A 23353-nucleotide genomic window follows, 5' to 3' on the forward strand; every position below is an offset into this window, starting at 1 on the left:
GAAACAATAAGAACTTGATAAAAAGTTAAAAAAAAAAACTACAAGAACTTAAATAAAAACAAGTTAAAGTATAAGGACTTGATAACAAGAAAAAAAATGAACATAATTAAAAATTAGTTAAAATTATAAGGATCTGTATATTAACTATTCTTTTTATTAATAATGACTTCAACTCACTATTTTGTTTAATTTATACAAGAGTTTGCAGGAGCCTACGATGCATCTTTAGGAATCAAAGTTTAAAAAAAATTAGTTAAATTGATTAATTGTAACAACTATGTGTTAGCTTAATCAGCTTAAAGTGATCGGAAGGGAAAAAAAAAAAAGGGAGATGAGAAGTGATAATTTTTATACCAAGATTAAGTAAAAATAAAATTGACCAATACATGAATAAAAGTTTCCCTCGCTACTAATATTTTAGCAGAAGCCCCCAATTTTTCCTGTTTAGTGGGCTAAGACTACAATCTTTATTAATGACCTCAACTCACTATTTTCTTTATACCCTGTTCTGAGGAATCAGAGCCAACTCTGGAGAGAGACCTAACACATTTTAGCATGATTTGTACATTTTTTATTGTTTTGATTGAACGGGCATGCTTATTGAAGAAGATTACATAATATAGTACACAAGCCTAGTCCATCTATTGAGTTAATAGAGAAAAAGGAATAAAAACAATAATTGCAGAGCATGAAATACACGTGTCAAGCAATTATATCAATAGCTAATGAAAATATAAGGGTCTTCTGGTATGTTCTGACGATTTAGGCTTGAGATGTTTAGGTTTGACATTGCTGGGCTTAGCAAATTTATTCTTAACCATTTTGGACCAAATGTTTGTGTTATTCTCAACAACTTCACTATAATAAAACAATGTCATAAAATTCTTAACTACCCATTTCTCGACAACACTTTCACTTGTATTTTCATTTAACAATGCTCAATTATGCAGCAATGCAGAAGTGGAAAGGGTTTCATAGTAATGATATTGTTTTTAGTCTATATAGCAGTTTGCAAGAGCCTCTCATATACCCTTTAGGAATCAAAGTTGATGTTGATAGTAAACTAATATATCTTCTTTTATTTTTCAGATCGAAGAAGAGGGATCATCAGAAGAAGACATAAAAAAAGACTCAACAATGTCCCAACAGAATAATGGCTCCCCAAATTTTGAAAATGTATGCATATCATACTTTTTCTATAACTAACCACACTAAGGAAATCAACAATTGATTTCTCTCTTACCTCACTGTTTTATTCATTTGTTCGAAATAAATCAAGTGTTTTTTTTTTAATAAATATTGTGTGCTAATTCGATTTATTATGGTGATTAACACCATAAAAACTCAGCTTATCTTCTTTTTATATCTTTTTGTTGATGTTTAGAGTGAGGAAGTATCAAAGGAAATTGCCATAAGAGACTCCACAACACACAAAACAAAAAGTAATTTGCCAAATTTGACAGAGGTATGTACATTGGTAGCCTCTAACAAGGACTCGAACCAACAAAGAGTTCTCTTTAAATTAATATACCATATGCTTCTTAATTATTTTAACATTTTTAGTAACACATTCATATTTTACGAGTTACATAGGATACCATTGCATCAACAAGTGGAATTGTCGAAGAAAAACTCTCAACAACTCCGTCATCTACTTCAGATACGGTAAGGATTATTCTTCAATTTATGTTTCCACTGATATATACATAGATACATACATACATATATATATTTCCCCGAACACATAGTCATGTGGAAGTGGAAATGCCTTATAATAATAATGATTTTGTTTTATGGATAAGAGTTGGTGGGAGCCTCTAATGCATAACTTGGTGATCAAAGTGGACCCTAACAGTAAGCTTAAAACAGATTTAAGATACCAACAGATTGTAAGTTTAGAGAGTACTAAAGCAGTAGCAACAGATTTAAGGTTCCTATTTCTTATATATGCCCGCAATGACTATCCATCATTTAGTTCAAATAATTTAAGAGTGAATCCCAGAACAAAGACCTTCACTTATATGTTTACTGAACTACTCACTTCAATAAAATAGTATAGGCGTTTAATTTGTAGGAGCCTTTAATGCACCACTTGGCTATATATTACTCCCTGATCCAATCCTCTACAGAAGTAACTTTTAATTATCTCACCAACCAAGAAGAAGTAGGTACATTATTGATATTGTTTGAAAAGGAAAAAAAATCCCAATTACTCTTATTAAATGCATCACCTCGAAAAACAATTAGCTCTCTCATATGCACCCTCTTACCCCTAGAAAATTGCAAAAGGCTAAAATTAAAAGACAATAATGGTAACCCAGAGTCTTTTTTATTATAAATCAAATCATGAATTCAGAATTAAGCAACACATCCCCACCAACATTTGCCATTGTTTAAGAAAATGAGCTCACATGTAAGGCTCACATGTAAGAATATTATGCTTCCTTATATGGGTTGAATCAACAAGCACTATCAAAATCAGGATATGATATGCGTTCTAATGATTCACAAAATGCTAACATTTGACAGAAGATTATACTATTTACAATGTCTTAGTGTCATAGAAATAATCCTTAAACTTACATATCATTTGGTGTTGGGCAGAATCTCAAAGCAACTTTTGGAGAAGGTCCTTCATTTGAGAAGTATGACAAAGAAAGTTCATCAGCTTATTCAAAACCGAAAACTGAAGAACCTTACACATTAACTCCTTCTGAAGTAAGCTTGCTGCATTCATTTTAGCTTTATATAAATGTCTTGGTGTTTATTCATTCCTTAATTTGCTTAGGAGTTATGTGGGAAGGAACCAACGGCTGATGAACAAGCACTTGGAGAAAATAAAATCTTTAATGAAGCACCTCAAAGAGTTGAAGAACCTATCAAAGAATTTTCCACCAAAGAAACATCAAATGAAATGGTATTGATGATACCACCATCTATTTCTTTTGGAAAGACCTCTCCAGGAGTAAATAGTTGGTTTCTAATACATTTGCATTATTAATACATTATTGGCTTCCATTCAAATTCATCTTTCTATTTCTATGCTCTTAGATCTCTTCAATCTCATCTCCCAAAAAGTCTCCAATAGCAACCTCAGCATCTCACGTGAAATGGAGTCAGGGATCTCTGCTATTACCGATGACAGTGCACAAGTAAGCCTTCATTTTATTGCATTGGTTTAGGGATGAAATTTTATTCTTCAAAACTGGCATATACTTAATACTAGAATAGAACAATTTGATAATCAACTGGTGCTCTGTTTTTATGAAGCAACTGGAGTGTATTTTAATTCCACTATATATCACCTTCTTTTCAATCTAATACCTAAATAAACTAACTAGTATGAACAATTCTTTTCAATCTGCACCTGATTAAGATGGTCAACAAGTCATAACTTGCTCCTATTGCTTAGACATAAATATGTGGAAGGAAACGCATTTTAATTCATTATATCCTGTTGGTTACAATAATGGTTGCTTCATTTGATTCACTTCAACAGGATAAAACCATGAACCAACCAGAGACCTCCGCTGAGAAACAAATTAAGTTTGACCAAGGAAACCAGCAGCAATTTGCTGAAGATGATCTGATGAGATTGTTCCGAATAATGGAGGAAGGTGCTGAAATGGAAGCTCACATACCTGATGTATCCAAAATTGCAGCTCTTCAGATGATAACGAGTTGAAGAAGGCTCTCACTGACTTGGAAGCCTCATTGAAGATGAGTCTGAGTGAAATAACTTGCTCTGAAGAGAGCAAACTTCGCCTTGAGAATGCTCTCAACATCTTATCCTCCCATTGTTCTGAAGAAGGAGCTCCCTCTCATGGCCTTCAAGCTACAATTCACTCTCTGCAACAAGAAATCCAAACTGTTCTATCTTCCTCCAAGCAAGCCTATGCCTCTATTGACACATTCAACGAGCTTGAACGAAAAGAGAAGCTTATCACTGAAGAAGGTTCAAAGAGAAAGGAAGCAGCCACAGCTCTTCTGTCTAAAATTCACAATAAAGAGAGTTCTTTGGCCGAGGCTCAGCAAAAAGAAGCAGAGTTGAAGGAGAAAATCTCTAAGATTCAGGCTGAAGTGTATAGGAAGGAAAAAGAAATTCAAGAGTGTGAGATTGAACTGTTATCTCTCAAAGAACAGAAGAAGAAGAGTGTTTTTGAGACAATGGGGCTGATAAACCAGTTCGACGCAGTGAAGAGAGAAAGGTATCACATGGAGGAAGAAAACATAAAAGCAAAGCAGCAACTACAAAATATGGATGTTAAGTGGTCTTCCTGTCTATCCAATCTGAGAAAAGTCACACTGCTGCTAGGAGTTCATCTTCAACATAAGCTTTCACAGTTGGAGACTGATATTTTAATTTCCTAAACAATTCTACTGTGTGGTCGTGTTTATTAGTTGGTTTGTTAGCTATGTGTGTTGTGGGTTGTGTTTTGAGTTCTTATGATTAAAAAAAAACAAAAAAATGAAGAGGAAATTATTAAAAAAAAACAGAGTAGGCGTGTGGGTAATGATTGTTGAAGACTCGTTATTGCACATATGGCTTTGATTGTAGTGAAATTTTTCTGGACTGGGTCCCGTGGTTTTTATCTCTCACATTGAGGGGGTTTTCCACGTTAAAAAATTGTGTTTTGTAGTTTTTTTTTTTACTTGATGCATTTTTTTAACGTTTAGATCATTTTATAGACATTATTTTAACTTAGTTTTTTAAAATAAAAATTGTGTCTACTATATTATATTACCTCCCATCTTTAATAATTAATATAAGACTAAGTTAACTAATTTAAAAAAAATTAAAGAAGTTAATGATATATACTCTAATGATTTTTTTTATATTTAGAGAGATCATATAATAGATGTTATAATTAAGTCATGTAGTAATTTTTTTAATTTCTTTAATTTAGTAAACTAGGTCTTCTATTAGTAACCGAAGGTAGTATTATATTTGTGCACATTTTTTCCCCGAATACATTTTTAAGATACCTACACAATGGCTAATGTGATACTTCATTGGTCACTCAGACAAAAATGTTTCAATATATTGACTTACAAAAAAGTTTAATTACAAGCTTCAATAGCCTCAAGAAGCGAAATTGCTAAGCAAAAGTTATGGATTCTAGATTAAATTTTTCATCCACGAAGTTCAGATTTATTTCTCTAACGATTATTTCTCTCATAGTCGATGAGTTCATAGAGGGATTCAAATGACAAAGCGAGTTATAGATTTTAGATTAAATTTTTGGAATTTTACGAAATGATTTTTTTCAGTATTAATCTTTAATTTTTTTCCTTTCATTCAAAAAATACTCTCATATCATATTTTTATTTATTTTATTTATTTGTACTACTAAAGATATTAAATGTAAGTATTGGAAAGGTAAATATTGGACTGTTTATTATTAAAGAAAACCACACTGCCGCTTCAAAAGTTTCTGCGTGATGAATTCTTATGTTAATTCTTCATTATCCTTTGAACATTTGATTATTTTACTCGATTTTTGAGTAAAATAGTATGTTTCCAGAAATACAATATAGAAACAGAAGCTCTATTTTTTTTTTTTTTCAATTGCTCTGTTTTATCATTCTCTGTTTCATGGTAAGCTCTATTTCCAGAAATGTTTCAAGGAAACGAATATTTCTCCTCCTACTTTTTACTTCTTCTTTTTTTTTTTTTTACTTATATGGTATTTATCTAACGTTCTCTAATTGCACGGACTTAATTATAACTTGGTAAATTGTGCAAAGTTAAATAAATAAATAAATAAATAATTAGGTAATAATCATGGGACCTATTTTGAAATCCATGATAAAATTATAAGAATAAAAACTTAGCTTCGTTCATACCAAAATGGAGGATGAAATACTGAAAGCAAAGTTAAATGCACAAAGTTATTCTGTAAATTAAAGAAAGTAAAATAGTGTGGTAGAAGGATGATATATATACCTTTCTTCAATTTCTGAAAAGTCCATAGCTAGATTCCATCACACACACACACACATTGCAAAGTTGAAGAGTCATAGTTTTATCTTTCTGCCACAATTCAAATTTCAGAGACAAGCGAAGTACCAAACTCATCATTTCCCATCACTAAAGCTCCTGCTTTTGTAAACCAGTCTTTGTGTTTCATATTGGTCTTTGAATCCTTCTTGTGTTTCCAATCTTTCCTTTCATTTGTCTGTCTATTAATTAATAGCGTTGTTCTGTTGTTCTTCTAATTCAAAATAAAATAAAATGGAAAAGAAAAGACAAAGGAAAAATTCTTCTTCTTCCTCTTCTTCAAACCAGTTTGTGTGTTTACTATTTTCTTCTTGTGTTTCTTCTTGTGTCTTTTTCCACATATTCTTCCTCTGATTTTTCATTTCTCTTTCTATTAAAAGAGTTTTTAATTTGTTTTTTTTCCTTCTTTTGCAAAGAACAAATTTTAACCTCTATTAAATTATTGTTTTTCTACCCTCAAAACTACTGATTATTGTTATCATTATTCTTCTCCTTCTTGTTCAGAGAAAACAAAAAATACAAATAAAAAAAATTGTGTTCAAAACTTCCAGTATTACTTTGTATGTTTTTTGTCTTTATATTTAAATTTCTCATTTGATTTTTTTCTCTCTACCATCGTTGTTCTCACAGTTCCTTTTCTTACCCCAAAAAAAAAAAAAACAGGAAAGGCAAAACAAAAAAGGCTTTTATATGGAAGGCATTGCAGATTAAACGCATAGAATTCTCTGAGAGGTAAGAATTTGTGCCCCATGATGCTTATGAACTAAGTTTGCATCTTCTTTTTGTACACTCGCACATGTACGTATGCATGTATGTAATAAATATACTCCTCCGGTCCTTAATGTAAGACCCATTTAACTAATTTGATTAGATTAAGAAAGTTAGGTAAATTAGTTAATTATAAGAAAAGTGACACATTTTTCCTAAAACACTATGATCATCTTTCTTAATACCCCCTCTCCCTCTTCTACTTGATTATAGTTGAGGGAGTATTCACAGGGGTAATTTAAAGAAAGTTAATAAATATGAGAAATGGGTCTTATATTTAGGACCAAAGCCAACTCAAAAATTGGGTCCTATATTAAGGACCGGATATATATATTTATATCTATGTGTGTATGTATGCGTCTATATATATTGTCTCTTTAACGTTCTACAACTCCTTTTTATTTCTTAGATCTTGGTTGGCTGGTTACACGGAGCACAGTTGAAAATTTCATTCATGTTTCCAGGTTAGTATATGCATAATTTTCATATTAAGAATCATTTGAAACATATTCTTGTTATTGATTTTTCCGTCATAAACAACACAACCGTTTTAAGCTGAGTCTCGCTGTGCTTACATGTTTTATTGTGAGGATTACAAATATATATATATATATATATATAAAGCATTAATTAGTAACATACTTATCTGGTCCTATTTATAGGACAAAGAGAGAGAAAAAATTTTGTTCTATTTATAGGACACTGAGAGAATTTTTTTTTTTGAATGGATGTACAATTTCACCTTTTATTTATTATTATGTTTACTTTATTTACATGATGTATAATGTATATTAACTATGAATGAAGTTGAAAAGTTGTTGGAGTTTAAATGAGAGTTAATGAAGTTTAACGTTTTTTTTTTGTTTGTGTGAAACATGTTGGAAATTATTTATAAATAGGACCAGAGAATTATTGTATTTGGGCTTTGACCTTCTAGATATTTTTATATTAAATCTCCTAAATCTTGGTTGGCTGCATAAAGCTTACTTGAAGATTTAAAATTTGGGTTGTCATTCTGGCCCCCAAAAGAAACCCTGAAAGAAAAGAAAAGAAAAGGAATAAAGAGAAGAAAATCATGAGATACCTATAGAACTTTTAGCCAAAATTACTCCTTCGGTCCTAAATGTAAGATCCTTATACTAGTGTATATAAGGGTCTTATATTTAGGACCAGAAGAGTACTATATGTCCCGGCCTTTGCGGAAAAGCTAGTAGACATTCTGCTGCGAGAAGTCATTTCACTCTAATTAAAAATGAGCTCATAGATTTTTGTTTATTTTTAAACGCTGAGAATGAATGCATCAAAATATATGACTTGGTTTGGGAAGTGGCTTTGTTGATTGGGGAGATAACTTTTCAACAGGGCATAGGTTATAACTTAATAACCTTAAGGGAGTACATCAGATGTAAACCTTAGAACATAACTAACTTTTCACATTATTTTTGTGATAAAAAACTTGAGGTTCTTTAAGTTTGGATAAATAATGCAACCTCAGAAACCAATAGATACTATCTTTGAAGGGATCAAGAGCCTGAAAAATTTGGCTATAGTATGCTCATTAGATATTCTAATTTCAGCAGCATTCTTATTTCAATTTCCACTGTCACTAATAAATGCTTGAACTTTAGCTTTTAAAGGACTTGAGTAAAGAGATATATCTTCGACCTGACGTGGCTATCTTCTCCAAGTTGGTTGAACTGGAGCTCTTTTCCATGGATGGTAGGGAACTATGCCATGGTTCTTATCCTGGTGATTTTTTTAAGCAACAAAAGGAGCTGCAGTTATCCAAATATGAAAAACTGGAAAGCACGTTATTTGATGGCAAGATGGAGCTTTATAATCTTAAGCGCATAGATTTATGTGGATGTTCAATGACAAGCCTTTTTCATCCCTCCACAGCACAAAGTCTAAAGCAATTAGAAGCATTGCAAATTAGAAGCTGTTTTGAGTTGAAATACATCGTAGCAGAGACCATGGATGATCATAATCCTAATCACAAGAATCATGACTCAATGTTCCCCAAATTGAAAGATCTCTTACTCACAGTTTGTCCTGAATTAGAATTTGTAATGCCAATACGTTTTTGTAAAGACCTTCCGCTATTGGAACGTATGCATATTTATTATTGTCGGAAGCTAAAATACATATTTGGGCAACAATATCCGAAGGAGACAGATTTAAATTTGGACCAAAAGGGAAAAGGAAACATCCTTCAATTGCTAGAAGAAGTGTGCATTTGGGGAGCACCAAATTTCATCAACATATATGCAGAATATGAAGTACAAAAGTCTTCTCCAATTACAAAAGTGGAAGTTGGCACTAGCAGCTTATCAAAGAATCTTTTGCATTGTTTTTGGCCAAAATCAAATGCCTCTACCAAACATCATCTTTCTGCTTCCATGACCACCCAACTGAATCATAAACAGGTAATATATGATGCAAATTACTCGCAAGTTATTTTTTTCAATTCATGAAAGAAGAACTCACATGTTTGCATGGAATACAGGCATTAAAGGTGAACTATGTTGTGAATAGAGCTCATGGACTTTTTACACCACCATTATACCCATTCACAAGTTTGAGAAGGATGGAGATATTTGGATTGTGTGGGTTAAAGTCACTGTTTACCCAATCTATTGTCTCATCATCGAAATTGCTGGAATTATTGCAAGTCAAAAATTGCAATACATTAAAGCACATAGTAACAAATGAAGAGCGTGGTCATGATCATGTGAATGTTAACCATATCTTCCCCAACTTACGGGAGCTTTATGCCTCATACTGTAGCCACTTGGAATATATTCTCCCAGCTTTTTATTCGAAAAATAACATGAGCTTTCAAAATCTTTCCATGGTAACAATCCAAGGATGCAAACGACTGAAATTCATCTTCTGTGCATCTTCCTTAAGATGGCTGCAAAAACTGAAAAGGTTAGAGGTATTAGACTGTGAAGAGCTAGCGAGCATTATTGAGGATGAAGAGGATCAGAAAAATCCTATGCCTCCGCCTCAAGTATGTTTCCCAGAGCTATGTGGAATTATAGTGAAGCATTGCGAGAGTTTGAAATGCCTCTTCTCTAAATCAAGTGGTAAGCTTCCACGACTCTTGTATGTGAATATAGAAGATGTGCCTCAGCTTGGGCAAGTATTTGGATGGAAGCAAGAAGAGGGACAAAAGCCAGTCATGGGGGACGTTCTTCCAAAACTAGTTGCAATAAGACTAGTAAAAATGCTAACTCTTCGCGCTATCTGCCAAGAAACTGATTTTCAGAATGTGAAAATACGTCATGTGCGTGAATGTCCTAACATTTCTTCAACTTTAGCTAATGATAGCTATGATGCACGTAAGTATTCACATAGCTAATTCATTAAAACTGCCATAATTGTTTAAATTTGTTCTCATAATAATAGAAGTGTTCTATTTCGACAGTGCGTGGATTTTCAAGGCCATTTCAAATACACTCTCAAGATGAAGAAGAATACTATGCAGAAATTTCAAACTGGGCTTTTGAGGTTAGTATCAAACTTAATAAAATGGCCATCGGCTGAAAGAAGAAAAGCAAGGAGATGATAAACGATTATTTTTACACCAAGAGTAATGCCAAAGTGAAAAGGGTTCTAGTAGTAATGATTTTGCTTTTAGTCTATATGAGTCTGCAGGAGCCTTTGATCTTCTTCCAAAGGGTTAAAGAACATACCAGTGAATGTTCTGCCAAAGAAACATCAAACAAAATGCACTTACGATTCCACCATTTGGTTTCTAATATAGTTGCACTATTGATATGTTATATTACTGGCTTTCATTCAGATTAATTTTTCTATTTCTATGCTCTCAGATCTCTTCTCCCAAAAAGCCTCAAATAGAAACTTCAGCTCCTCACAAGGAAGTCGAAGCCGGGAGCTCGCAATCAGACCCATCACTTGCTTTTGCCATTACTGATCCATCTGCAAAAGTAAGCCTTCATTTGATTGCATAAGTTTTGGGACATAATTTTATTCTTTAAGACTAGAATATACTAATGCCAGAATAGAGCAATTTGATAATCAAACAATACCCATATGTGTATTGAGTATACATTACTTTGCTTGTTCTTCTTCTACACGTCACAGCTAGAACATACAAAATTGGTTTCTTACTGAGGAGGTGAAATTAATGCTTCATTTCATTTGCTTTAGGTTCAAATTATGGTCAATCAAAGAGGGAGCTCTGTTGATAATGATCTTAATAGATTATTACAAATAATGAAGGGTGGCTTTGAGTTGGAAGTTAGCCAGCCTTGCATTTCCAAAATTGCTGCTTTTGAAGATGATAAAGTGGCTAAGGCCTTTGATGATTTAGAATCCTCATTGAAAATGGATCTCAATCAGATAGCTAACTCTAAAGAACATACTCATCGCCTTGAGAATGCACTCAACTTCTTGTCCACCTATTTTTGTAAAGATGGAACTTCCTCTCACAGCCTTATTATTGGCAAAATAGACTCTCTTCGAGAAGAAATCCTAAAATTTATCTCATCCTTCAAGCAAGCTAATGATAAGCTTGACAGATTCACCAAGCTTCCAAAAAAAGAGAAGTGGGTAGATGAAGAATATGCTCAAAAGATGGAGGCAGGTAATACTCTTGTGTCTGAAATCCGCAATACTGAGAATTGTATGATTGAACTGGAGGAACAGGTCTCTAGATTGCAGGCTGAATTGAAAAGCAACAAAGAAAAAGAATTAGAAGACTGTAAAATCAAACTGTCTTCTCTTCAAAAGCAAAAGAAGGAATGTGTTTTGGACATCATAAGGTTCATGGAAGAGTATGAGGTTGTGAAGAGAGACAAGTCCCATGTGGTGGATGGCCAAATAAAAGCAAGCCAAGAATTAAAAGAGTTGGAAAATCAATGGCCTTCTTGTTTGGCTGATTCGAGGAAAACTGCACTTTTGTTGGAAATCCTTCTTCAACAGTAGCTCTGATTGTTAGGCATTATTAATTCAATAGCCCAAAAATAGCATTAAAAATATAAATTTCTAGAGGGTAGCCAAATAATTTTTCAATGTATTGATCAGGTTGTCATATATGTTCTGGTGTGGTTTGCTATCATTATGGGTGATTTTCGCTTGGTTCAAAGTATGGGTCAGGTTAGAAATTCATGAAGACTCGTTTTTGTGTACCCTGATTTTGTTCAAAGTGAAACTAGAATTTGGACCTGGTTAATGACCATATTTTTGTGCATTAAATGATTCAGAGCATAGGAGGCTAACTCTGTATGATATCTTGTGCACATAAAGGAAAAAAAATGCAACTATGAAAAGTATGCAAAAGAGATGACTTTGAATGGAGAAAGAAAGTTTGGATATTAATATTTTCATTATTTACATTGATAAAAATCCTTGAGCAGAATTAATGGGAGATCAAACCATTAAGCAATGATCATTTGATAAGGGAAGCATCATACTCAAAATCGAATCATTAATTCATTATCCTCCGTTGGGTGGACATGCATAGGTATTGGCTTTTTAATTTCAATCTATCATAATCTTCAACGCCATGGGATTTGTGGTCTCATATAATGCTTAGTTTTCTTTCACACAAAATAGAGTAAATTGTTGAGCTTTATAAAAAGGGTTAATACAAATTCAAGTCCTCAAGTTTCAAATCTCAAATTTCTTTTCATTTAAAATATTGGTCCCTAAAATCTAATAAAAACTTAACAATTTACCCCTTGAGGGACTAAAATCTATAGTTTGAAACTTGAAGAACCAAAATCAAAATGAGGACAAATTTAAGGGACCAAAGATTATATTAATCCTTATAAAAAAAGAAAACATATGTTTGTGTGGCTGCATACCGCTACTCATGATTGCTCTCAACAGTTCATTATCATACACACACATATTCAAGAACAGAATAGGCAGTTTTTGCGATTTTAGCCTAAATAACTCCTAAATTTACAAGAGGTTCTCTGCCACCAATAGATTCTGTTCTGTTTCTGTCAATTTCGACCCTGAAGTCTTGAACCATTTCGCATCCACAAAACTCAAACGCTTCCCTTGTTGTTGCATATTGACTTTAATTTTGAGGAAGCTATTATTCTGTCAAGTTTACTTCTTGATTTGGAGCCAAGTGTCCTCTGCCACCAAGAGAACTAAACCATTCAAGCTTGGCAAAGAAATTTAGGCTTTGGGAGACTTACTAGTTACATTTAGCTTTGTTAAAAATCATAACAAATGAGTAACAGAAAGAAATATTCGTGATATAGCTCTCACGATATTACTTTCACAATCTAACTATATATTTAAGGCTGTGTGCTACACTTTTAAATATCAATGGACAGCTTCGAGTATCATCAGCTAGCGTAAATCTAACAGCAATGTATGATTGTGCAGTTACATTTTGATTAAGAGTCTTATTAAAGAGAAGAAAGTTAAATATATAAAGCCATTGAATAAAAATGAGGTTGCCTAAAATGTTGTATCAGTCTGCAATGAATTTGAAATTTTGGTCAAAGAAACAAAAGAAAAGAGGAAGTTAACTTGATTTTTTTTTTTACTGTTAAGTTGAAATCCTCTGGAATTCTAACCTTACGTATCACTGTACTTTGATCATGTAGGATAACTTTGAAAGCTCTTCCCCTTTGTCCCCTTCAATTTCCTCATCTTAAAAACAAGAAAATCAAAACATCATGTTACCAATAGAAACTATGATCTCATTTGAGGATGCTGAGTTCCAGGGGAGGCAAATATCAAGTGTTTGAATAATACTAATAATATTTTGCCAAAGACCCTTGGATCTAGTGCCTCACCGTATCAAACTTGTACTGTGTCTGAGTGTGTTTGTACGTTAATATAACGTGTGTTTCATTTGAATTTTTGACCCCTATAAAAATAAAATACTAATAATATTTTTGTATTTCTCAGCCTACTCGGTTTGATCCGGATCCGGCTTCTCTCCTTTACCTTTTTCCATCCGCTGCCCTCCTCTGCCTCAAACTAGACCGTCTTGGTGTAGAAATGGCGGGCGGCACCTCTTTTTTTTTTTTAAATAAATATCTAACACCTAAAAATATTTTTCTAATACTACTTATTATCTTGAAATATTTTTTCAGTACTATCTATTCTAATATAATTTTTGGTCCAATAAAAACCCTAAAATATATTTTTGTAACATCCAGTATCTGACTTCCAACACACTGAAGTATTTTCAGTAGCACTTAGTATCCTAAAATATTTTTTCAGTACCACCCAATATTTTAAAATAACTTTTGACCTAGTCAGAGCCCTAAAATATTTTTTTTTGTGACACCCAATATCTAACTCCAACATACTGAAGTATTTTTTTTAGTAGCACCCAATGTTTTAAATTAATTTTTAGTACATCCAGTATGCTAAAATATTTTTTAAGTGCACTTAATTTCTTGAAATAATTTTTGTTGGAATATTTTAGGTATTGAATGGACTAAAAATTAGTTCTAAATACTTGGTGCTACTGAGAAAATATTTTAATGTGTTAGAAGCTAGATATTGGGTGTTAAAAAAAATATTTTAGGGCTCTGACTAGACCAAAAATTATTTTAGTATACTGGGTGGCAATAGAAAACACTTCAATTTGCTGGAAGCTAGATACTGGGTGTTACAAAAAAAATATTTTAGGACTCTGATTGGACCAAAAATTATATTAGAATAGAAAGTACTGAAAATTATTTCAACATAATAAGTGGTACAAGAAAAATACTTCAAAGTGCTAGATACTTATTTTAATAAAAAAAAAAAGTGCCACCCCACCATTTCTACACCAAAACAGTGTAGTTTGAGGCAGAGCAGGGTAGCGGATGGGAAGGGATAAAAGGGAGAAGCCGGGTGCGTTTGATCCTACTTGTAACTTCTGGCTATTTGTGCCTGTCCTATTAATTCTAAGTCCATAAATTATGAGAACATTTAATGAGGGAGCAATATTCAAAAACTGATATAGCAATCCATGTCTGAAAACATATAATAGTCCTCTACAATTTAGACCAGAGTTACAATTGGAATTATGAGAAATAACAGAGTTCGTGGGGAAAGAATAAGATTAGAATCATGGGTCCAATCCAATAAGATTAAGGAGAACATTATAAACATTTTTGGAAAGAATACACTAATATTTATTGGAATAATTACGTTACTCTTTAACATTGTACATGATATTGGCTCCAGTGAGCCTTGTCTCATGGATACATAGTTTAAACTCATGAGTGGCTTTTTTATTCCCTATTGAAAGCATTATTTCTCTATTACCAAAAAAAAAGAGACATTATTTCTACTTTAAGAACTAATTTAAGAATCTTCCTAGACGAGTTTCTTGATCTTCATTATAGAAACGTTTTCAATTTTTTTTTCAAGCATTTCTTTTCATAAATATCTTGTGTTGGTTCCCCTTCATACTGAGTGCCTATTTGATTAAACGGTAAGAATTCAAATAAGTCCATTTGAATCTAAATAAGTGATCATAAAACATGTTTATCCTGTTTGACTAATTTTTCTGAAATCCTGATAAATCGTGATTTCACTCTTCCACCACACTTTTAGAATAAGTACCAAGGAGTAGCTTATGCGTTTGAAGAATCTCAATCAATTTTTATCACCTGAATTTTTTCCAATATATCATCCTATACTCTTCTGAAAATCCCTCCCTAAGTGATTATATTTAATAATATTTATTAAATTTATGCCTTTTTGGTAATTATACATCTATAAGTAATTTTAATAAATGAAAATTAAACATAATCACAATCCTCCCTTAAAGTTACTTTTAAAAAAAAATCCAAACAAAAATTAACAGGTCACTTATAAAATTCATGATAATATAAAATCATAGGTGTTTACTGCTAATCCAAAAGAGCACCGAACCTCTTTTGCTCACAATCGCTTCACTCCGACTATATGCTGTGCCTGATGACTTCTCATGTTAATTCTTCATTATCCTTCGAACCTTTGATTATTTTATTCGATTTTTCAGTAAATGGTATGTTTTCAGAAACATAGTATAAGAAACAGAAATACTCGATTTTTACTCACTTGCTCTGTTTCATCATTCTCTTCAGTATAATCGCAACAATGAAAAGTATGCGAAAGAGATGACTTTGAATGAAGAAAGAAAGTATAGATATTAATATTTTCATTATTTATATTGACAAAAATCTTAAAGCAGAAGCAAAAGGGAGATCAAATAATTAAATTCGCAATGAGCATTAGTAAAAGAAGCATCATATTCAAAATAGAATGTCTATCCACAATGGGATGTATGTGCAAAGAGGTATTGGCTTTTTAATTTCAATCTATCATAATCTTCAGCCCAGAGGATTTAGCTGTGCTTGTAGTTTTCATGGGATTTGTGGTATCATATAGCTCTTAGTTTTCTTTCACACGGAGGGAGTAAAATATTGAACTTTATCAAAACATAAGCTTTTCCAGACTCTGCCACCAGTGGATTCTGTTCTGTCTCTGTCAATTTCAGCTCTGAAATCTGAACTATTTCGCATCCAGAAAACTCAAATGCTTCCCTTGCAGCTTCACGATTCTGGCAAGATGATTAGAGTCCTTGTTGTTGATCAATGGTTTTCCTCCTGAGGAAGTTATTCTGTGAAGTTTACTTCTGCCACCAAGAGGAATAAACTATACACAAGCTTGGCAGAGAAATTTAGTTATTGAGAGACTGGGATGTTTGGAAGCACCCAAAAGTGAAGCACTTTTCTGTAAAGCGAGATAAAACTCCTCCACATATTTACCTGGTATATCATAAAAGCACTTTTAAAACTATGGTTTGATTTCCATTCAAACATAGTTGCATTTAACTTTGTAATAAAATAATAAAAAAATGAATAAAGGAAACCAATATTCGTGACACAGCTTTCACAATTTGTACTTTAAACCACCTAAACCTTGACTAAAGGGGTGTCTAGGGTGTGTTTGGATTAGCAGTGATAGAAGTAACTTTTTTTCAATCTGATTTTTACAAAAGTCAGATAGGGTACAAGTCAGATAATGTAATATGATTTATGTTTGGATTGAGTTTTGTAAAAAAGTTAGTTTGAAAAGATGAAACTTGTTTGGATGATTAATGAAAAAGTAAGTTTAGATATAAAATGACTGAAAATGACATAAATTTTATTATATACATTATATATGTATAATGTGATAATTTTAAGAAAATATTAAAATCAAAATTATAAAAATAGAAGGATTTGATGTATTATTGAAGAAGTTGTAAAATATTTTTTTTAATTATTATTTCTACATTAACAAATAAAAATAACAACAAATAAATGTGGATAGCATGGTTATTTTTTATATAAATGGCATTTCTTTTTAGACAAAAAAGAGGGTATAATTCTCACCCCACCGTAATACATCAGACAAGTAACAAAAAATGAATTTAAGGAAAAGTTAATTTTTTTCATAGAGCTCCTTTTTTCCATCGGGATTCCAAGCAAAAAATTTTGGCCAAAAGTTACTTTTTGTAAGTGAGAAGTCAGTTTGGGATCTCAAATTGTGATCCTAAACACACTCTTAAGCTATAAAAGTGCTTCTCCAAAGCATTTTTCATAAATCAAAGTCAACTCCTTCACATATTTACTTTGAATATTGTAAAATTACTTTTAAAACCATGATTTCATTCTATCGAAACACCCCCTAAATGAGCAAAACAATTCAGGGCCCTTTGAATGGAACTGTTTCATGATAAGAATTTGATCATGTGGGAATGCATTTATATTTTATTTTATCGTGCGTGGGATCATAACCGTCTTCAAAAGAAATTCAAGAGTGCGAGATGGAAATGTTGGCTCTCGAAGAATAGAAAGAAGAAGAGTGTTTTTGAAACAATGTGGCTGATAAGAAAGTTTGAAGCTGCGAAGAAAGAAATGTCCCACATGGTGGGAGAAAATATAAAAGCAAAGCAGCAACTACAAAATATGATTGTTAAGTGGTCTTCTTGTCTATTCAATCTAAAGAAAACCACACTTCTTGTCTATCTAATTTAAAGGTTTAAATTACTTTATACACATTATTTTAACTTAATTTTTTTAAAATAAAAATTATGTCCACTGTATTATATAATATTTGTGCAATTTTTTTCTCGAATGCTTTTTTTTTAGATGCCAGATGGAATGGCAAATGTGGTATCTCATTGTTCACTAAGGCAAAAATGTTCAATATATTGATTTATAAAGAAGTTTTACAAGCTTAACAGTCTTGTATAAGCTCAAGTTTTGAAAGTGCCATGCAAAAGCTAGAGATTATTTTTCATTCATGAAGTTCAGATCCATTTCCCTAAGGATTATTTCACCCATAGTTAGTGAGTTCATAGAGGGATTCAAATGACAAGGTGAGGTATGAGGTAGAATAGGATAATAACCCAAGCAAGAATGCCCCAATAAAAGTAACTCATGTTTACGAATTGGAGCACAAAATTGAAAAATTTTCTTCCATTGACCTCGTGATCTGGCAGTATGAATGCTAAGTGGGGCAATTGTGAATTTAAGAAATGATATTTTGTTGGGTATTCATCTTCAATTTTTTTATTTACTATTTTATTTAGTTTTGTTCTAAAAATATTAAATATAAATATTGAAAAGATAAACATCGGAATTTTTATTATTAAAATACCATTATTTATATTCGCTATGGCGGTATAAAAATCGCAACTAGTAAGAATAGAACTGCTTTACGGTAAGAATTTGATCATGTGGAAATCCATTTGTTTATTATTTCATCACTCTTGGGATCGAACCCTTCAATCAATAATGCAAACCCTTAATCTGTGTTTTTCAAAACAAAATTTTTTTATTTGATATGCAATAGGCTTTTTCCTTTCGTTTGTCTGTCTATTAATAACTAATAGTAGTCTTGCACTCCAGCTGATACTTTCACATGGCTTGTTGACGGCTTCCGTCTCAAAACACTGTTCACAATTTCGGCCCAATAGCCTATTACTTGTATGATTTTGTGCCAACTTTCTCGTCATAAAGTCAAAACCTAGGTCTGGGGCTCTCCCAAGTCTCTCCTTGAATTTTTCGTACCTCCCCCAATTTTAAATTACTTATTGATTATTTATTTTATAAATAAAATTCTATGTACTTCCTATTTCGTCCGTTAGAAAAAATAATTATTTTTAATCTGATTTTTAAAAAAATCATATTGAAAAAAAATTTAGATTCGGTGATGTGATTTATGTTTAGATTCGCTTTTATAAAAATTAGTATATAAAATAGAAAAGTTGTTTAGATTATAATTGAATAAGTAATTTTAGTTTGTAGATTAACCAAGATGAGTATGATTTTTATTAAATAATAAAAATAATTAAAAATATGAATTTACAAAATATAATAATTTTAAATTATTATAATAAGAAGAATATATTTAATGAATATTTATTATATAATTAACTGGATGATATACTATGCATGCTTTATGTAAATATAAAATGAAAAATAATAAAGAAGTAAAATGAATTTTATTAAATAATATTATCTCTAGTTCTTAATATAAAAATTAGTTGAAACGTCAATTTGATTATAAATATAAGATCTTAATCCACTTTATCTCTAATATTTATTCACTTTGCCTCCAAATAATCCTTATGCTATAGTGATTACACAAGTTAATGAGTTGTTATTAAAAGGTAACTTTCAATGCGCATGATATGATTTATGGAGTGTTATGAAAATAAACATTCATTTATTAGATATAATTAATTAAATTAGTTTTTTTAATATTTATAAATTAGTTATATTTTATATTAGGAAGAATATGAGTGTAAGTTTGAATATAAGTAAGATAGTATAATGTGATTTAAGATAAATTCTTTTAAAGGAGTGGGATCCAACTTTTTTTTCATCTCTTTTCCCTACTTTTCAAAAGTGATAAAGCTCTAAATTTTTACTTATAATTTATGGTCACCTTTCACCTAAAAGTTAAATTGTTTCAACGCCCTTGTAAACACTCAATTTCATTCATTGCTCCTCGCATATTTTGGCTCAATAAATTACTTTTCTTGCCTGGAAACGTCGAACAAACAGGCCCTTTGTCTATTGGTTTTTAAGTCTACTCCTTCCTTTTCTTTTTTTTTCTTTTTTGGGGCCAAATTTAAGTCTGCTCTTTCCATGAATCGAAATAGAGAAGAAAAAAAAGGCTGACGTCTGCAAGCTTTCCCGGCACCTGTCATGCTGCTTCCTTCTTTTCTGTTTCTCCAAGAATGTCATAATCTCCTCTTGTCTTCATCATCCTCTTCTTGGATTCAAAATTCAAAATCTCCCTCCACAAGCATCATCAGAAGGTGATATAAATTGGTGTCCCAAATTAATGAGTAGTGTGGGGATGGGGCAACCATGGCGTGGTGGATGATGGCGAAGAAGCAACGACGAGGATAACAAGGTAGACCAATCTCCCATTTTACGCATTTCTGTTCATTACTCACTGGGTATATATGTTCTTCCTTTCTGCTCTCTCCCTTTCTTGCTTTCCTCCTATTTTCATTTTGGATCTACGGTTCGAACATGTGATGATGATTTTTTCACTTTATTCTAAAATAAGCTTCTCATATCATACAAGCTAACCCCAGTCAATATTCTGACGATTCCAGTTCCGCCACCATTAAAGCTCTCTTGGAACTTCACACTGAGTCCGATGCTATCCTCTCTGGCAACCCAAATCTTTCTTGTCTTTCTAAGCACCTCACAGACCTCAAGGATTTAGTCGAGTCCCATAGAAATGCCAAAGTAGGCCTTGGGCTCTGATCTTTTATCATGCGCCGAACCTTTGCTCACTCCATTTCCCGAATTGCAGGGTCAATCGAGTCTGAGATTCAGAAGTGGATAAGCCGCGAAAGCATTGGCGATTTGAGCATATTTGAAACTATATGTCAGTTATTGTGATATTTTTACTTCCTCTTTTATTTTTTTCCCAATAACAAACAGGGTGGAAATTCCTAAATTGAAGATTGAAGATGATAAGGTGAAGACTCCTGTTTATTTTGTGGGCATTCTTTTTCTTCGATTTTGGTATCTTTTGATCAGAATCTCAGGAAGGCAAGGCAGTCTAAATTTAACAGGCCAGAAAGATAAAGAATAAGAAGATGGTTTAGTTTAAACTCATGAGTGGCTTTTTTATTCCCTATTGAAAGCATTATTTCTCTATTACCAAAAAAAAGGCATTATTTCTACTTTAAGAACTAATTTAAGAATCTTCCTAGACGAGTTTCTTGATCTTCATTATAGAAACGTTTTCAATTTTTTTTCAAGCATTTCTTTTCATAAATATCTTGTGTTGGTTCCCATTCATACTGAGTGCCTATTTGATTAAATGGTAAGAATTCAAATAAGTCCATTTGAATCTAAATAAGTGATTATAAAACATGTTTATCCTGTTTGGCTAATTTTTCTGAAATCCTGATAAATCGTGATTTCACTCTTCGATCACACTTTTAGAATAAGTACCAAGGAGTAGCTTATGCATTTGAAGAATCTCAATCAATTTTTATCACCTGAATTTTTTCCAATATATCATCCTATACTCTTATGAAAATCTCTCCCTAAGTGATTATATTTAATAATATTTATTAAATTTATGCTTTTTTGGTAATTATACATCTATAAATAATTTTAATAAATGAAAATTAAACATAATCACAATCCTCCCTTAAAGTTACTTTTAAAAAAAAATCCAAACAAAAATTAGCAGGTCACTTATAAAATTCATGATAATATAAAATCATAGGTGTTTACTTATAAAATCCAAACAAAAGCATTTTTTCACAAATCGAGATAAACTTCTTCATATATTTACTTCGAATACCGTAAAATTACTTTTAAAATCATGATTTTGTTTCTATCAAAACACTCCCTAAATGAGCAAAACAATTCAAGGCCCTTTGAATGGAACAGTTTCATGATAAGAATTTAATCATGTGGGAATGCATTTTTATTGTATTTTATCATGCTTGGGATCATAACCGTCTTAAAAAAAAAATTCAAGAGCGTGAGATGAAAATGCTGTCTCTTGAAGAACAGAAAGAAGAAGAGTGTTTTTGAGACAATGTGGTTGATAAGAGAGTTTGAGGCAGCGAAGAAAGAAATGTCTCATATGGTCGGAAAAAATATAAAAGCAAAGCAGCAACTATAAAATATGGATGTTAAGTGTTCTTCTTGTCTATCCAGTCTGAAGAAAACCACACTTCTTGTCTATCTAATTTAAAGGTTTAAATTACTTTATACACATTATTTTAACTTAATTTTTTAAAAATAAAAATTATGTTTACTGTATTATATAATATTTGTGCAATTTTTTTTTCTCGAATACATTTTTTTTTAAGATGCCAGATGGAATGGCAAATGTGATATACCATTGGTCACTAAGGCAAAATTGTTCAATATATTGATTTATACGGAAGTTTTACAAGCTTAATAGTCGTGTATAAGCTCAAGTTTTGAAAGTGCTATGCAAAAGTTAGAGCTTATTTTCATTCATGAAGTTCAGATATATTTCCCTAAGGATTATTTCACTCATAGTCAGTGAGTTCATAGAGGGATTCAAATGACAAGGTGAGGTATGAAGTAGAATAGGACAATAACCCAAGCAAGAAGCAAGGCCCCAATAAAAGTAATTCATGTTTATGAATTGGAGCACAAAATTGAGACATTTTCTGCCATTGATCTCGTGATTTAGTAATGTGAATGCTAGGTGGGCAATTGTGAATTTAAGAAATGATATTTTTTCGGTATTCATCTTCAATTTTTTATTTACTATTTTATTTAGTTTGTTCAAAAATATTAAATATAAATATTGAAAAGATAAATATTAAATATCATTACTTATATTTGCTATGGCGGTATAGAGATCGCAACTAGCGAGAATAGAACTATTTTTGGGCAAGAATTTGATCATGTGGAAATCCCTTTGTTTATTATTTCATCGTGCTTGGGATCGAAGCCTTCAATCAATAATGCTAACCCTTAATCTGTTCTTTTTCCGGGAAAAAAAAAAAACAAAAATTATTTGATGCCCAATAGGCTTTTTCCTTTCATTTATGTGTCCGTCTATTAATAACTAATAGTGTTGTTTTGCTGTTCTTCAAATCGACTTATCTATTACTCCCTCCGTTCCTTATTATAAGAGATAGATAACCGAAATACGTTGATAAAAAAATTAGTTAAAATTAGTTAAGAACAATTAATGTGTAAAAAGTATAATTTGTTTTCCAAAAATGCTCTCATTAATAAGGAAAGAGAGTATAAGAGAGAATAATTAAAATATTAAAGAAAGAGAAGTAGGAGAGAGAGAGAGTGAGTTGGAGATAATAAATATGAGTAAAATAGAAAATCAACACAAAAAAATAGAGACAACTTTTAAGTGTCTCTTATATATAGAAACATACATAAACATCAAATGTCTCTTATAATAATAATGGAGGGAGTAGTAGTCTTCCACTCAAGCCGAAACTTTCACATGGCTTGTTGACGGCTTCAGTCTCAAAACACTGTTTACAAGAAATTTTCGGCTCAATAGCCAAAAAAAAAAAAAAAAACCTTTGGGCTCAGTTGTATGCCACATAACACATTAATTACT

At 31.8% G+C, this 23353-nt stretch overlaps 1 protein-coding gene across 1 annotated transcript; it reads left to right on the forward strand.

Moving 5' to 3' along the window:
• The first annotated feature begins 8252 nt into the window (after nt 1-8252).
• Nucleotides 8253-11722, forward strand: LOC114742488 (uncharacterized). Its single transcript, XM_028930739.1, has 6 exons — nt 8253-8318; nt 8398-9195; nt 9276-10113; nt 10200-10282; nt 10606-10722; nt 11018-11722. Exons 1-6 carry the CDS (start codon nt 8253-8255, stop codon nt 11720-11722), a joined length of 2607 nt encoding a protein of 868 aa, XP_028786572.1.
• The last annotated feature ends 11631 nt before the right edge of the window (nt 11723-23353 follow it).

Source organism: Neltuma alba, unplaced genomic scaffold (assembly GCF_004799145.2).
Source record: "Neltuma alba isolate B1F8T4 unplaced genomic scaffold, ASM479914v2 tig00003788_pilon, whole genome shotgun sequence".
Classification (NCBI taxonomy): Eukaryota; Viridiplantae; Streptophyta; class Magnoliopsida; order Fabales; family Fabaceae; genus Neltuma; species Neltuma alba.